The following is an 18,711-nucleotide window of genomic DNA, read 5'->3' as shown; positions in this document are numbered from 1 at the left end:
CGCGTCTTTACGCACGGTGGGTTAATGTACTGCAGCAGCCTGTTTTATCTGTACATTTATCTTGTGCTCATAAATTAATAAACGTGGGAACAAACTGTGTCTCGTTTAGCAGTAAAACATGGCCTCGGTATATTGTTTTTCTCTCCAGACCTCCAAAAATAACCACGAAGAATCAACACGTCTCTAAATCAGTTTCAGTGTAAACGGAACATTAAAACCTCCATGAATTGATTATAGATTATTACATGACTGTTGTATTAGACTGCAGTAGTTTTAGCTCAGTGTACTTAATAAACTGGACGGCGGGTTCATTTCTTACCTGAAAATTCATGAAGTTCAGACTCTGGTTCCAAATCCGCATCACGAGTAAACCCAAACCTACAGACTCACTTTATACACTTCAATTATGTTACAGTTTCTTTATCATTTACTTTATTTATTTTTTACTTTTTCCAGAAGTTTTCCTGGAGCTGTTTCAACCACCGTCTACAATTAGCTTTGATTTTTTCCAGCTGTTAGCGGCTCCTCCAGTTCCTTGGTGCAATGCATTGTGGGACATTGTGTCCATCAACAACAGTCACAAATCTCAGGAATCATCTGCACACTGACTGATTTGAGTTTACTTCATTTAGTCACTTTTCAGTGTGAACACACAACATTCAAAGCTTATTTAAAATAGAGAGAGTGGAGTCGATCTGGAACTCTTTAAATGATTATCTGCTTAAACAACAACAACAACAACAACAACAACAACAACAACAACAACAACAACAACAAATGAACACTTGGGTGTAAAGTTTTAATTTAGTAGAGAGTTTCTCCGGATGTTTTCTCACATCTTTGATATACAATATTTCAGATAAAGCATGAACATGTTCAGTTTAAAGGAACAGTTCACTCTAAAATCAAATATACATGTTTTTCCTCTTACCTTTAGTGCTCTAGATCAGAGATATCAGCTGTACAGATGTCTGCCTTCTCTCTAAAGGTGGCAAAACTGCACACATTCTCTAGATGGCAGTCGACTTGTGGGTCTCAAAGTGCCAAAAAAAAAAAAAAAAAAAAAAAAAAATTTAAAAACTCATCGGTAATGTTGTTGTGAGCAGTTTCATGTAGGAACTATTTTCTTTCTACACCCGCCAACTGTATCACTGCGCAGAGGGAAGCGCAGAGGAGAGGTGGCGGCTCAGCTGAGGAGGACGCCATTGATGTTTGCACCCTGCACCGTCACAAACACGATCCTCTCATCCATGAGTAGATGCACGCTTCCTTCTGCACGGTGATTCAGGTGGTGGATGTAGTTCAGCAAACAGAAACACTGAAACTGGTTCCGTATCGGTGTTTTCTTTTTAAAATTTTCTTCGCTGACCTGTTCATTTTGACATGCACCTGTACAAATTATTTAATTTATTTGTTATAAGTTAATTGTCATGTTTAATCTAAAACTCTTTAAATAACTCATATTGTCTAAAACCCAGAGATATTCAGAAAATCCATATTTGAGAGGCTGAAAACAAAAATTTCTGCCATTTTTGCATTAAAAAAATACTTTAATGATTAATAGATTATCAAAATAGTTTAATGGTTCAATTCTTTTTTACCACTTGCTTGGTTGGGCAAGTGAGTTACTGGATTTACTTGCCCAGTGTGGCATTTTACTTGCCCTGGACAAGTGGACAATCCTTATCATAGAGTCCTGCTACATTATATCAATGAGCCTTTCACTCAGATTGTCTTGTTTAGGGCTGCAAGTAATGATTATTTTTTATCATCAATTAATCTGTCGATTATTTTCTTGATTAATCGATTAGTTGTTTGGTCTATAAAATGTCAAAAAATGGTGAGAAAGGAAAATCAGTGTTTCCTAAAGCCCCTGATGACGTCCTCTGATGTCTTGTTTTGTCCACAACCCAAAGATTTTCAGTTCGCTGTCAGAGAACTAAAGAAACCAGAAAATATTCAGATTTGAGAAACTGAAATGAGAGAATTTTAGTTTTTTTCTTCAAAAAGTACTCAAACTAATTAATCGATAATCAGAGTAGTTCTTACTTGATTTAATGAGTTATTTGAAAAATGATGAGAATACTTCAGTCCACACAAAGTGACGATCTGAGTCTGTGATGAGTAGAGCTGCGTATCGGTTCTCAGTACCTCAGTACCTTCAGGTATCTGTTGAAATAATGAAGTATTGATTAGTATCAAAACTTCTCCAGACAAACGACGCCTGCGTTCAATCCTTTTGGTCCCCAGATCTAGAAAAAAAAACAAAAAACTATTTATACGTTTAATATAAGAGGAACCTTCAAAAAAAGAACTCTATAAGGGTGCTGGTTTTAAACGATACAGATCCATCAGGCCTGCAGGCCGTAATGAATGAGAGGGATACAACAGTAGTGCAATATTATATTTATTTCTTACAGTGAATTTTGGTTGCCATACAAGAAGTCTTGAGGATTTGAGGGGGCAGGGGGAAGGAAGAGTGCAGTTACAGGAAAATTCTCTCTCTTTTCATTTCAGTAATTAGTTGACTCTATGATGATTTAGTAGCACAAAATTACAGCAACATAGAAAACATGAACACAAGTCTCTGCACAAATTACCGAAAACATCTTAGCCTCTATGAAGACTTAATCAAAGAATAAAATCTATTCATGAAAAAAATAAATTAATTAATTAAGAAAGAAAGAAAACAAAAGAAACAGTTACCCAAATGTTGGACGATGATAAAGGTGGGAGCAGTGTGTTGAAGGGGAGTGGAAGTGGGTTAGTGAGCCATGCCCGTCTTAAACATGGCCTGGTGATGCTCTTTAAAGATTCCTACTACATCTACTCAGCTCTACATTTCCACAGAGAAAACTGCTTAGTGACCTGCTGGTCCACGTAAAGGAGCCAACAGCCACCACTAAATCTTTTTGGTGGATTTATGTATGTATACATATATATAGGTTTCATATAGTTTCCTACCAAGATGGCCTGCGGATATATTTTTTAAAAAAATTTACAGTTTTTGCTCTTTTTATACACACACACACTCTAGACTCAGGGATTTCAGGAGATGAGAGAAGTCTAGTCAGGCAGATGGTGTTCGTCAGAAGATACCTGGGTTTGGTGATCACTCGATTGGCCGAAATATCTAAAGTCTACTACTGCAGTAGAGAGTGTCTCTACGGAAGCCGAGAACGGACGTACCTGCAATTATCGTCTTAATGCTGCTGTCTTAAGATCACAAGTGAATTATTCTGTTATCTCCACATTACTTTGCTTGTTTTCTCGAGATAATGAAATAAATCAACCTGCTATCGCAAGAAAACAAGAACTGTTATCTCATGATAAATGAATTTACCCGTCATCAAGAGAGACGAAAATGATTACATTAAGACAATTTATCAAGAACACAATGATTAAGCCATTATCACAAGAAAACACAAACTGATATCGAGAGATAATGAAATGACTAAACTGTTATGAGAAAATGAGAAATGTTTTCTTGAAAAAAGAAACTAAAAAAAAGACCATTGTTATCTCAACGTTACAAAATAATTAAAGGAAGCAAGAATTACCTCAAAAATAGAAACAATTAACACAAAATTACTATAAAGAACTAGTTTCTTTATCTCGAGATGAAAAAGTGATTAAGTTGTTATCATGAGAAAACAAGAATTGTCTCAAAATAACCAGTTAAATGAACCTGTTATCACAAAACACTAACTTTGCTATCACGAGATATAAGAGCACAAATTCACAAATTAAAATTTCTATCTCCAGATAACACAATAATCAACCTGTTGTCACAAGAAAACGAGAACTGTTATCTCGAGATAACAACATAATTAACAGACTATGACCAGCAACTGAGAATTATCTTGAGATAATGACATGATCAACTGGTTATCATGAGAAAAGTAGAATTGTAATATAAATGTAAGATAAATCAAACCATTATCACAGGAAAATGAGAATTTTATGTTGAGATACAAAAATAATCAACCTGATATCACAAGAAAGTGAGTGCTGTTTAACTCATCATCAGGAGAAAACAAACTTTGTTATCGAGAAAAATAATTCAGCTGTTATCATGAGAAAACAACAATCATATTATCTCCAGATAAAGAGATAAATTAACCCAACCTCACCAGAAAATTAACGTTGTTATCTTGAGATAGCAAAAATAATCAACCTATAATGAGACAAAATGAGAATCGTACTATCTTGAGATAAAATAAAACTTCATTATCACTAGCAACTGAGAAACTGTTATCTTGAGACGATGAAATAATCAACTGGTCGTCATGAAAAAAGTAGAACTGTATTATCGAGATAAGATACATCAACCCATCATCACGGGAAAACAAAAACTTTATTATCTCGAGATAATGAAATAATGAACCCATTATCATGAGAAAACATAATTAACATGTAAACATGACAAAAAGTAACAATTGTATTATCTTGAGATAGATATAAATTAGCCCAGTATCACAGGAAGAAAGATTTTTTTTATCATTTCGAACAAGAAAAAAGATTTGTCTTATCTCGAGATAACAAGTTTAATTAACCTGCTATCATGAGAAAACAAGAATTGTTACCTCAAGATAATGAAATGCTTAACCCAATATTAGGAGAAAACAAGAATTATTTTGAGATAACAAAATAATTAACGTGATCTCGAGATACCGGCAGTAAAATAATAATTGTAAGTTTGGCCGTTCTCGGCTTCCGTATGTATGTATCTACTTTAGGCAACACTTTATTAAAACACTGACAAGTGATCGCATCATGATATGTAACTTTAAAATGGGAAAATAAAACACAACCAAGGAGATTCATTCAGAATAAATATTGCTTCTTACATAACCCATAAGTCTAATAATATCCACGTTTTTATCTATATAGTATTTCTGTGTTTTTCTTTTTTTTGGCAATCCAGGCGTCAGTGTTGAACAGGTTTTGTTCAGATAACCTCTATAAAATTTCATAGAACTCTATACAAATCTTTAAAAATACTGTGCTTTTCTGCCCCCGCCGACACGTCGCTGTTTGTTTTAAAATAAGTTACATGTTCAAACAGGAACAGGATTATAGCAGCATTGTCCCGTGCCAGCCTCCGTACGGCTAATGTTCACAGAACACAGAGCTTGTGTATGTTTCATCTGTCTCCTTTTAAAAAGCTGCACCTACATGAAGCTGCGGAGGGTGATATGAAACCAAACAAGGGTGAGAGTTGCTCTAAAACGATATATATTTCCAGACGTTGGGTTACTGTCGAGCACATATCGAAGCACACGTGAGGCGTGCTCTGAAAGAATCTACTTCGAGATAAAACACGAGCTCGTTTTCTCTACAGACAACCGACGGTGGTGCAGATAGTGGAGGAAGGGAACTGTGAGCTATTTAAGGCATCCTCTGCAGGATGATGGGGCGAATGAGACCACGGCGCTGGTCCTCAGGTCAGCTCTGGCAACTATAGATCAACCTTCATAGAATTTCTTTTTTTCTTTTACTCTAAACCTTTTAATAGAGCTATACATATAATCAAATAGACATTTTTATCCTGTTAAACACTCTTATATACACACATTTCAACACATACTGTACTTCTACTTCTCACCAGCCTGTAATCGTTGCTAGCAAACACATATAAATGTCCAGCTTTATAAATGCTGATTTAAATTGGACCCTTATAACAAAGTTTAAATCCCGTCTGTGCAGCCGGAACTGCAGGGAGACACCGGATAAGAATGTGGGAGAAGCTTGGAGAAGCTCATAGTCCAGTCTAGTTCATCTGCAGCAGATCAGAAACGGTTTCTATCCCTTTCTAATCTCAGTCAGGGCTCACACTGATGAACATCTGCCGCCTCTGTCAGGTTATTCTCTGCTTATTTTATTTTGCACAGTGGTTAGAGGGCAGGACGAGGCATGAGGACTTACGTGAACACGTAATTCAACATAAAACCCTGAAGCCACAGATTCTCCATCTGCTCTAAAAGCCGACGCTTCTGTGAGATTTCATGAGATTTCACAAAGTATCAACCTGCTCATACGTACAATTATAAGATCAGATGTTCATCCTCAAAGACGAACCGTCTGGTTCTGTCGAGGCTGCCAGTGTCGGTCTGCAACAGCTTCGTTAGCGCACTGCTGCGTCTCTTTACGCCTTCTTTACGAAAAGAGGGCTACTAAAAGCTGTTTCCGTCTAAAACGGTACTTTCCCTTTGACTCTGCGGTCCAAATCACAGGATTGTGAGCCGCTGCAGTTCGGGATGTTGTTTGGTTCGTTTAAAATCTGGTTGGATTTAAACTCAAATTAGCGCGATGCTAACGAATCTCTTATTGAGTCTTAATCTCTGTTCTCTATTTAATCAGCAAAGAACAATGTACAAAATGTTCAGGTAGTCATTTAGTGAAATAGAAAATACTTAATTTCTCTAGCAAAACTTGATTTTTTATCAACCTATGAGCTTCAGTTCTTAAATGTTAGGTTGTGTGTAACTTGTCTTTAAAAAAGGGCTCCAAAAGGATTCGACACTGGATTCAAATTCCATAAAATGCTTTTCAATTGTTCGACATTTTGGAAAACACACTTATTCATTTTCCAGTTTGATGAAAAGATTGATAACACACTCAACTAAATACATGGAGCTAGAACCAGGAGACGACTAGCTTAGCTTAGCATTAAGACTGGAAACAGATAAACTGCCTCTAAAGAAGTCTACAGTCATTCGATGATTGGATGAGTCAGTACTAGTCATAACACATTCATAACGCTATCATGATGATGCAAGTTGATGTGTTTTTGGATTACAAGTTTTATTATGCATCCAATTTTTTTTTACACGTTGTTTTGTCTCTGAATTATTTTGTGACCTTGCCTGAACCTGAGCGTTCACGATACCTTAATAAATTAATGTTAAGTTTAACAGCTCAGCCGTCGCGCTTCAAAGTGGATCCGTGAGCCGAAACAAGTCAGGTGTCATCTGTAAATAACAAAACCTGTCAATAGAAAACTGCTGATCTCAGCAAAACCAACAATTCACTCATCTTTTGAGGCTCAAATCTCAGTGTGAAAACTCTGGTTATTAATCTGATTCTTTCTAGTTTCTTACTCATCATAGTTTAAATGACAGAAACAGAGTTCTGCGTGTCCTAAATGTTAGAATTAGGGCCACAACTAATAATTTGATCTGACTCAGTTATGTTCTTGATTAATCAGTTAGTTGTTTGGTCTATACTAAGTCAGAGAATGTGATTACTGTAAGGAGGAAGGAGCAAATAAACAAGAAAATATTCACATTAGAGAAATTGAAATCAGAGAATTTGGACATTTTTTATTTAAAAATTACTAAAAATCAATTATGAAAATAGTTGGTGATTAACTCTATAGTCGATTAATAATTGATAAATCGTTGCAGCTGTAGTTTAAATACAGTCTGTAGGCCAGGACATCTCTGCAGTATCACAACATTCAATTTAAAATTATTTTTTAACTCACATTTCCCTTTTACAAATTACTGTGCTGCCTGCGATTTGAAAATTGCCAGATTGTGATTTTGATAAAAGTCCCATGAACTGTTCAGCTCTAGAGGAAATATAACATGTTAATTTGGGAGCTTTTAAAGATGCTGGGAGGCAGATGTTGTTTTTAAACTTTGCTCAGCCGGGCTAGTTGTTTTCTCAGCGTCTTTTATGCTAAGCTAATTGTCTCCAGGCTTCAGCGTCACATATAAAGAACTGGCATCAAGAATGCCAATAAGTTTACTTCCCAAAATGTTGGATTATTCCTTTATCTGAAAACGCTCTCTCTAAAACCTCAACTTCTACCACACACACACACACACACAGGGTGTTTGATACATTAGCGTCACTGTGGGACCACGTGAAGTGTTGACCTGCTAATGGTGAAGTGAAGGAGCTCCGACGTCATGAAGGAAAGTAAAATACAAAAGTAAAGATCAGCTCTAGTTCACCTACACTGTGTCCTATAGAGGAAATAACTAAACTGGCCTTAATGATATTTTGGGTCAACCATTGACACACACACACACACGCACACGCACACACACACACACACACACACACACACACACACACATACACACAACACTAGAGGGAAAATCCAGGAGGGACGAGGACGCCCTTTACAGACAGACAAGCTGGTAAAACCATTCGAAGGTGAGAAGATCCAGTGTTTGTCTGTCCGTCTTGTACCTCGTGTCCTTGCCTCTGTCTTCCTCGTATGATGAGGTGGACACCGGGCGGGTGTGGACTGGCTACAGCGCAGCTCCTCCTCTGGTGACCACCTCTCTCCACGCTTTGCTCTCTCTCAGGAGAAGAAGGCCATCGTAGTATCGGTGTGTGTACACATGCTGAGGGTGTGTGAAGGGTGTGTGTTCGTTTGTCAGTGTGTTTGTGTGTGTGTGTGTGTGTGTGTGTGTGTGTGTGTGGCACTGTGCATAAAGTGTGTGTATGTGTCTGTGTGTGCACGGACATGAGATATGGTTTAATATTCATTTAAACATGTCAGCTTATGTTCTTATTTTGACACAAACAGGTGAAAAGCAAAAAAATGGAGTCTATCTCAAATTTTTCTCTACAACCTTAGATGCACCCAGAAATATAACTCCGGTAGGACTCTAGTGAAGAAATATTATTCTCTGAACAAACTCTAGCAAAGATAGAAAAGGAGCAACGACCAGCTCAGCTGGTTTTCATGCACCCACACCGGGGTGTATGGAAAAAGTCTTTAGTATTCCAAAGCAGTTGGGTGAGCACGAGTCTTTATGTGAAATAAACTTCCAGACAAGGATTTTTTTCCAGTGTTTGAGTTCACGCGACTCCAGAGTTTCTTGTTTTCTGGTCAGTCCTTCGTACTGGACTCCTCTGCTTTCTCTCTCCATGATGTGACATAGCAGCTATTCTCTTCTCTCTCGCCCTGCAGTTCCGCCTGACATCCCATGATCCCCTGATGCTCGGGGCGGTGGGAAGGAGGAAGAGGGCGGACAAGACCGGAGCACTGAGATGAGGGCGACGGAGGATGAGAGAGGACAAAAACAGCAAGAGGCAGCATCAGCTTGGACAAAACTTCTACCCAGTTCCACGACTTGAGATTATGTCTGATGAAGAGATTGGTAAAAGTGATCGGTAACACCTCCCTCTCCTCGGACCGGACTCCACGCGTCTCCTCGCCACCCCGTCTCCTCGGGGCTTATCTGTCCTGCAGCAGCTTGAGGGCCCTCTCGATGTTCATGCGGTGGCCCACCCTCGTCACGCCCAGGTCTATCAGGTCCTCTTTCTGCAGCGAGGGCAGGTGGGCGCCCTCGATCTCATTGTCCAGGAAAGCGTCCCTGTGCTCCCCCAGGTTCAGGCTCTCCAGCCAGTCCGCCACATCATGCTTGCTCCACAGCTCCATGGGTTTGGAGGCAAAGGGCTTGCCCGAGGCCGCCACCGCCTGCATCAGCGTGAGCGGCGACGGGGAGCGCGAGCTCCCGCTGCCGCCGCACGAGGAGCTCAGGCTGTAGCCGCCGCCGCTGCCCATGGGCGGGGTGGGCAGGCCGAAGACGTCGGTGAGGGTGGGTGACACGGAGGGCGGCAGTGAGGAGCAGGGGGTGAGGGAAGAGGCGGAGTCCGGCGGGCTGCAGGGATGCGTCTGGGATGGGAGGCTGCTGGGAGGGGTGGAGGTGAGGGCAGCAGCGGCGGCAGCGTTGTTCCGCATTCCTGAGTCTTCTGTGGGAGGCCTGAGAGGGACAGGGAGGAGACGACAGGTCAGTCAGAGGCGGACAGAGGTGATGATGATGACAGACGAGCAAAAACTGGACAGTGAAGTAACTCAAGACGATCGTACAGATCTGGAGAGAATGTTTTACCTGTTTTAACCCAAAGACAACAAACCATGAGTCCAGTGACCTTACATTTGTCAACCGTGTCCCCTGGATACTATTTAAAGCAGGGATGTGTCATTTTAATTCATGGGGCACATACAGCCTGATTTCATCTCAAGTGGGCCGGACCAGTAAAACCATTGCATAATAACCTATAAATAACAACACCTCCAAATTTCTCCCTTAGTGATAAGAAGTACATTCTGAAAATGTTCCCAGTTGATGAAGTGTCTGTTTACAAAACTGATGATTAACACTGGGATGAAAAATAAGTACAATTTTAAAAGTGTCTCAATTTTTCCACATTCAGTCAATCTGCTGTCATTATATGTGCATTACGATACACAGATCACAGAGGAGCTACAACTACAGAGAACTGAACTACATTACAGCATTTTACCTCCTTATGATTAAAAAAAACAGATAGATCTGGAAATTCTTTAAATTTTCCAGATGTGCATCTGGAATCACCACACAACAGGTTCCACCAAAACTGTTGTAAGAAAGAAGTCTGATTATTTATTATTATTAATCAATAATATTTTACACAATATTAAATATCATAGTAATACAACTACTTTTATTATTATTATAGTATTATATGTTTAAGTTATATATATAGTTACAATTAGTATCTAAGTATTAAGTAATTAATAAGTATTCAGACTGTATTCTGGCCTGGAATTAATGACTGCTCTGCAGGTTTTTATACTTTGCAAAGTCATCCATCGGCCTGACTGAAGCCTTCCACACGCTGTGTTTCACACCACTGATATTAAATGTTTTTGACTGACTTTCTAACTGGAATATAGATGTCAGTTTAAATTCATCACTTGCAGAAACTTTCATTTTCTTCTAGAAAGGTAATCATACGAATAAAACGCTGATTGCATTTTTTAAAACCTGCATTAGTTGATCTTTTTGGCCTCTTGAACAACACATCCAGATGCAGATTCCACATATTACCTTAAAAGGTTAACAGCAACAAGTTAGCAAAGAGTTTCCTACGTACTAGCGGTTTTAACAGGTCCAGCCAAATCCTTGGACCTGAGACCCAAACGGGGACATGTACGGGTTTAGATCCATGTTTTAAGCAGTCAGTTAGATGTGGGTCGGCTCTATTTCTGTGGGTCTAGGGTCTCTTTAAAACTCCGTGATCAGAGAGCGCTGATCATGATGGAAGTGCTGTGTGTGGTTATATCGTAGCTTCCAACATTCATCAACTGCAAACTGTAACGTGCATCTGTCAGGGTTCAGTGTTAATAATTTTTTTCACTCGTGGTTGGAAGTGGTTATTGAATTATTATTTTGCTGCTGACTCACTCAAGTGGCACTCAAGTGAGGCTTTTTTCAGAAACTTGATGTGCTGCGCGTAGAAGTGTCCTCAGGCAAGATACTGAACTTCAAACTGCAGCCGATGGCGGTTCCACTGATGTGCGAATGTGTGTGTGAATGGGTGAATGTGACATGCAGTTGTAAAGCACTTTGAGTGGTCGACAAACGATAAAAATTGCTGTATAAAATGCAGTCAATTTATCAACCCTGTTTTATCCGCCTCGCTGTCAAACTGTGCAGCAAACTGTGCCACATATAACTGGAGTTCTGACACCCAGCTGAACTCCTGTTTGCAGGATAACTGGAATGCTCACTTGTGCTTCAGCTCATAAACTTTGTCTTTGCCCTCCACAATTTTCTCACAAGTGTCTCATCAATTCTGCACATGTCCAGGTTTCGACAGAGATGAGAAGGAAGCCAGATACCTCACTCCTTAGTTACTTCCATCAACAGCTCTGGATTTAAAAAAGTGTATTTTATTCCTTTTTTTTTTTTTTTTTTTAACAAGTGAGTCGCAAGATTTACTAGGCTGACGTGGTGTAATCCTGAGGCCTGATCCCGTGGATATCAGCTAGGGTATTAATATTTCTCTGCGTTTGTCATTATGGGTGTGCCTTTTTTTACATTACAATCATTTTATCCATAGTTAATCTAAACTTATTGATCAGAGCAGCTTTAAATTGTCAGGAGATGTTGGAGGGGGAAGGAGGAGTAGGTCATTGATTTGATTTGATCTTCACATCAAGGAGTTCATACTGTAATGCTACACAGTGAACAGTAGGTGGCAGCACAGGAATAACGTTTTCACCAAAGCTGCAGCAGCAGATGCAGCTACATGCTGAGTGTTAAACCAGGCCACAGCCTTTTAATCTCTAAACAGACAGTTTAGTTACATTAACATCACTTCTCTGATATTCTTTAATGTACATATGTTGGTATTTATTATGAGCAGTTCTGTATTAGCAGTCATGTCTTGTACTCTGATTCATGTCTACATTAATGTCATTTTTTTCCTTGAAAGCACAATTTGTGATTCGGGAAAGGGAATCACTCCACCAACAGAACTTCAGGTTCTGGTGCTGCTATCACTTCCAAATTCACTTTTTAAAAAAAAAAACAAACTGTTTTTAAACTGTACATATAAAGATATATGCAATTTATTAATTACTAGCTTGGTCATTATCATAATAAATATTTGTATTGTTGTACTGTACTGTACTGCGGATTAATATCAAAAATGTCAACTAGCTAACTTGTTTTCTATTTACCCGTTGATTTAAAGGGATAGTTTGGGGTTTTTAAAGCAGGGTTGTATGAGGTATTTATCTAAAGTCAGTGTGTTGCTTACAGTCGACATGCCTCCAGTTTGGAGAAGCAGCAGGAGTCCTGGTGTAGGAAGCTAAGAAGTGTCCTGCTGTGGACGGGGTCAGCAGCAAATCTTATATTTATATTTCTGCCACCTAAAAAAAAAATCTATGTCAATTTAAGTGCACCCTGTATTTAGATATTTTCAGCACTTTACCTCGCTGTCAGACAGACTTTTCTGACAGAAACTAAAATTATATCAGCCAAACATCACTCTCTGCACAGCAACCACACTCCACTGGCAAAAACACTAATCTTATCTCACAGAACATGGGAGTTGTTGGTCTGCCACTGCCTCGATTAGTTAGTTTGTCTTATTGTGTAACTTTTGTGAATCTGAATTAACCCTTTAAAGCACTCAAGTCACACAATAACTAAAACTAACAGATCGAGGCAGCAGTAGACCAGAAACTCCTGTGTTCTGCAAGATAAAATTACTGTTTTTGCCAATGGAGTTTGGTTGCTTTGGAGAGAATGACATTTGGCTTATATATCAGCGATTTCCTGTTGGAAAAGGCTGTCTGACACCAAGATAAAGTGGTGAAAATCAACCATCAGCTACTGTAGGTGATGCACTGACTATGGAAAAGTACCCCTTTCAATCCCACTTAAAATAACCCAAATTATCTCTTCAATAAAGGCACAGGATTAACAGTAAATAATAGCGATTAGGTTGTTAGGTTACAGAAGAACAGAAGATTTTTATAAAAAATATAAAAACAATCTTCCCACATTTAATTCAAGGGCTTCAAACTCAGTGGCTTGATCTTGGTGAGATTTTATGACTTGAAACTGTCTTGTTTGGGGGTAAAGTCATTATATATTTCCGGATATTAAATTATATTTCAGTCTGTACTTCAGTCACGCCAATTCAACAAATCCCAATGAATATCTTTTACATTTTTATTCTAACAAAACGTATCTGAAAGAAGTCTAATATTTCTTTGACCAAATGAAGCTTTCACAGCCTTGTTTCAAATGTGCAGCATTTAAAGGACCGTCCAGGCTAAAGCAGAACTCTCAGTTGTTAATATGTTTAATGGCTTATTACATTCATGTGAAATTATTTCTGTAGCCGCGGTAACAAAGACTGAGTGCAGGCGTCCAGGTTGAGAAAAAGCCGCTGCATGCTGAGTGTTCTGCAGCCAGAGGGACGCCTGCAGCGCTCAGTCCACCCACTGGTTCTTAATGGATGGGTGTGTATGACTGCATGGGGAGGGGAAGGTTACTCTAACCTATTAATAGCCTTTACACTATGCGGGGGAACAGAATAATAGAATATTAAAGTAGCCATTTTCCCTCAGAGAAACTGACATCATCAGCAAAGAGACATTATTTACATTTCACCTAAATAAAAAAGGTTTACACCAAATCTAGACTGAAAAAATTATTTATCTTTAAACTTAATCTTTTAAAAGGCTGGTGATATTCTAGAGTCTTTCTTAGTGACAAAAAATTACAACAAAACCAACCTAAAAAGCAAAATAAGCTATTAAAACACATTAGTGAAGCTCACCAGTTCACCGTCCTGCTGCCACAAACACTCACCTACAGCACCAAATACAGATTAATCCGGAATCTGGCAAATCTATCTGGAAAGTCGACTAGCATGTGCAGAAATGCCGACATATGAGAGGAACAGACGTGGATAAATTTCACATTTGATGCCCTGCATGGAGCGACAACTGAACAAACCTGAAGACATCTGCAGACGAGTCATCCTGAAAGTCACTTTTAAAGTTGAAGGAAATTTATTGTTCCAATTTTTTTTTACGTTCAATGAATGTAATAAATAAGCAGCTGGTTCAATATTGACCAAAAAAAATGTGATTGTGATTTTTGCTATGATCGAGCAACTACAGAATTTACTGATGAAAAATATAGTAAATATTTGTGAGCCTGTTTTCATTATTTATGTCTTCAGTAGGAACCGATGTGCTTGGAGCTGAGAAACACAAACAGGAAGTCAGAAAGTACCGACAGACGGACTGACACATTGTTGGAATTTGTTGACAATCAGAAAAATGTAGAAAAACAACTGAGTTATCAAAGCTAAAACAACGAGCTAACAGGAGGGTTGAACACGAGCCAAGAACAGGCCCCAACGAATCAAAAACAAGTCCAACACGACAAGCACAAACACAGACTGAGTGTGTGTGTGTGCGTGTGTGTGTGTGTGCGTGTGTGTGTGTGTGTGTGTGTGTGTGTGTGTGTGTGTGTGTGTGTGTGTGTGTGCGTGTGTGTGTGCGTGTGTGTGTGCGTGCGTGTGTGTGTACACACCCTCATGTGATACCTGCCGCTCCAGATGGAGTGATGGATGTGCTGATATTTGGAGCAGTGACACACAAGGACCCCTCTCCCCACCACAACACACACACACACACACACACACACACACACACACACACACACACACACACACACACACACGCACACACACACACACACCAATCCATGCAGGATGATCACACCTTCCTTCAACTTCCCCTGAGGATTTTTGTTCCCTGTTGAGCTTCCTCCTGATATATTGATTTAATCGTCAGCAGAAAAATTGTGCCAAAACAGAGCCGAGGGCAGAAAAATCTGACCTCCTCGCTCTCTCACTGACTTTTTCCCCAACCAATTGCGAGGTTCTACGTGTAGCCTAGATATCGCTTTTTCCTACTTGTAACATATGGAACAGCCCGAGGGGAAGTGAAGGGGACTAAAGGGGTCGCTCTGCCAAAATGGAACTGGGCCATTGTTAAAGTGCTGCCTTCACCAAGCCGCCACAGGCCGCTCAGGGAAGAGAAAAAAAAACTTACAGTCTTCACTTTTCAACACCAGCTTCTCCACAGGAGGTCGTGTTGGATGGATGAGATGGAGACGGAGGACATGTAATAAAAAAAAAAAAAACATGTAGAGACACACGCAAAAGACACACATGAGATGAAAGAGGAGAATGCATGGAGGAACGTAACTGTTTCCACTGCTGCACACCACTTTTAAAATACGACTCCGGCTCCCAGGTCACAACATTTTAATTTGATTTTTATCAGACCGGACAACAACGCTCCGACTCTGATTCAAAACAATCAGCACAGATGCTTAAAAATACTTAACCTGAGATCTGTCAAGCACTTGTCTAATTGGTATCCTGGTATTTTATCATCTATTAAATACTTTTTGTTACAGGAGTCAAATTGATGTGAAAAGTATGTAATTGCCTATTAGACTAATTAGCACAGAGCCTCGTTTAGCTTCTCTGACCTTATTACCATTTCTTGCAGCTACCAGGAGTCACATATAACAAAAGAGGACAATGGTATGCCATGAATTTCTCTCAGAGTGTCTGTGCATATAATTTTCATTCATTGCAAACTGTGTTTACACACAATCATCATTTAAAAAGCGTCACTCATATCCACACGGGCCTGGAAATGATCCAGTCATCATTCATTCAGTGACAAGTTGCACCTTTAATGGCATTAAAAACAAACGTGTGCTCCACGCCTGCAGCTGACGGTGGATGAAGGCACATGCAAGTTGGTGACAGCAAATCTGTTCATCATAAACACACAAAACCAGAACTAACCCTGTGTCTAGACAACAAACATCACAACAGCATTCACACAACACTGAACCGACTGTCAATGCTACGTCATTTTAAACATGGATGTATTATGATTTCAAAGCAACATGCAGCCAAACTTTCTGTGTAGTGTGCAATTTTCCTGTAATGTGTGAGTATTCCTGATCTATTTTTCCATCAACACACACAGATGTAATTGACACTTCAGTCATTCTTAAATTACACTTAAAAAGACGGTAAAGCAGGCATGTTTGACACATTACCTTATCCTTGTTTTTTTGCAGCAGTCTCCATTATATGAATCCTGCTGTTAAAGATATACTTTAATTCACTGAGATTTATAAAAACATGGATATTATATGTATTTATTCTGTGCATTTTTTGGGCATTTTCCTCACATTTACATGTGAATTGTTGAAAAATAGACTTGGCAGTGTAAATAATGGGCTTTTTCCACCGGTGCTTTTGGCTGCGCCGAGCCAAACCATACCGTGCTGAATTACATTTCCATTATCATTTTCAGTGCACCGAGCTGCACTGAGACACGCCTGGGATGGACCTACTCTAAAGAGGGGCCAAAGCAAGTATGACCCTCCTCCAAGCGGGCTGAGGTGACATCTCGCCGGCCGTGGCCAACCTGTGACGGCCCTCCTTTCTCCCTCTTGACCAAGTGAGTATTGTGATACTGAGCTAATGTGTGTGCAGGAGAGCAGAGAGAAAGAAGTTTCTTAAAGTCTCCTTATGTTCAGCTCTCAGTACTTTTGTAGCTTCTAACAGAATCTTTATCTTTTGAAATGTAGTGTTTGTCCTGTGTCGCTGTTTGTACTTTCAGGTATCTGCTGTTTCATATTCGCTTTCAGCTGTGTCGGCCTTCTGTTAAGTTACTGCTGATGAATGAAAACATTTCCTGTTTGTGCTACTTCATAATAAAAGCATTTACATAACAAAACACCAGGGGACTTTTATTGTGGAGAATTGAAAGAAACAGTGTGACATATATGAATGGTTTTTCCACTATTTTACAGCCACTTGACTTGAGGCTCCTCGAGCTCATCTTCAGTTAAAGACACACCTTCAAGTGGCTGGGCTGACAGGTCGAGTCAAACTGAGTCGAGCCAGACCAGCTCTGTGTGTGGAAAAGGGCTCTTAATGCTTCAGGTCACGGTTATGCCTGTGAGACGCATCTGACAGGCAAGCCTGCATGGAGCTGATGTGGTCAACTGCATGGATTAAAACACAGCTTTATCAGTTGCATGAGCACAAGTAAAAAACGTGTCTGATTAAAGAAGAAACGGTATGAAAAATTCATGTCACGATTTGTCCAAAATTAGGACAGTTATCAGTATTATCATGGTAGTGATCTGAGGCAGAATCATGTCCTTGGCAATTTCACTGACACAAAACAAACCCACAATGCTCCTGAGCCTGAGTCTGGATATGTTGCTAACTTCGGTTGATGCTGGACAGTATTTACTATGAATCTTTCAAAGTGTGGTAATCAAACACGATATTAATGCTGTAATCGTTTCATTCCTACATCTGATCTGCTTGCAGTCGAGACACGGGGTGAGAGTCCACAGCCACATAAGCATCTCTGTGAAGCTGTACTTAAAGCTAAATGCTAACACAGCTGACCTGCTCATAGTGACCATGCTAACATTTAGCAGTTGATTATTATCATGGTCAACACTGTAGTTAGTTTGTAAGCAAAAACTTTTGTGATGAAAAGTCAGAGTGCCACTGAAGTCAGTGGATCTCATCCTCTGGAAACCATTAATGTCAACATTTCATACATACTTTGAGATACATCTCAAAGTTGCAGAGATATTTCAGTCTGGATGTGAAGAATCCACTCAACCAGCATTACCATGAGTTAACAAGGAAATGAAGCTCATTTTAATTCAGTAACAGGGAGAAATTTGAATTTAGAAGGCGCACTATTTAATCATTTTCTGTTTAATAACAAAAAAAGGTTCTTGACATTATGTCAGTTTACTTGGTTCATTTTTTAGACTAAATAAGCTACAAGAACTTGTGTAATGTAGCAAACTTGTTGCTTGTGCACACCTTTCAGCTGAAACTACAGGGGAAGGCCTGAGCCACACTATCAGACTATCACCTCTTGTGGTCCAAAGTGGTATTAAGAGACAGGATGGGCTGAAGGTAGCTAGTTAGCATGCTAACTTCAGTAGATATAACACTTTGATATAACATCAGAACTATTATTTCTTCACATTCTGTTGAATTTGTTGAATCAAAAATACATATTTCCCCCTGGCCTGTTCTGCTTTTCATCCATCTAGATATTTTTGTTGTGATTTGCAGAGTTTTGGAGATATCGTCTGCAGAGACATCTGTCTTCTCTCCAATATAACAGCACTAAATGGCACTCGGCTTGTGGTGCCAAAAACATCAAAAAATACATACAGCTTGCAAAACCAGTGTGTCTTTGTGTGCCTTGTTGTGAGCAGCTCCATGTAAGAACTACTTTCTTTCTACCGAATTACACCCACCAACTGTATCGCTGCGCAGAAGGAAGTGCAGATGAGAGGTTACAGTTCAGCC

General features: G+C 39.4%; 1 protein-coding gene across 1 annotated transcript in view; it reads right to left on the bottom strand.

Moving 5' to 3' along the window:
* Positions 1-7,383: 7,383 nt before the first annotated feature.
* LOC146332465 (SH3 and multiple ankyrin repeat domains protein 2-like) overlaps positions 7,384-18,711 on the bottom strand; it is a 318,816-nt gene continuing 307,488 nt past the window's right edge. The window contains exon 23 of the mRNA XM_084717344.1: positions 7,384-9,731. Within this exon, the coding sequence (XP_084573470.1) occupies positions 9,203-9,731 (529 nt within the window). The 3' untranslated portion in view covers positions 7,384-9,202. The remainder of the gene's footprint in view (positions 9,732-18,711) is intronic.

The sequence above is a fragment of the Lutjanus erythropterus genome, chromosome 1, assembly GCF_056507025.1.
Source record: "Lutjanus erythropterus isolate fLutEry1 chromosome 1, fLutEry1.hap2, whole genome shotgun sequence".
Taxonomy (NCBI): Eukaryota; Metazoa; Chordata; class Actinopteri; order Lutjaniformes; family Lutjanidae; genus Lutjanus; species Lutjanus erythropterus.
This window is presented reverse-complemented; position numbering and strand designations above follow the sequence as displayed.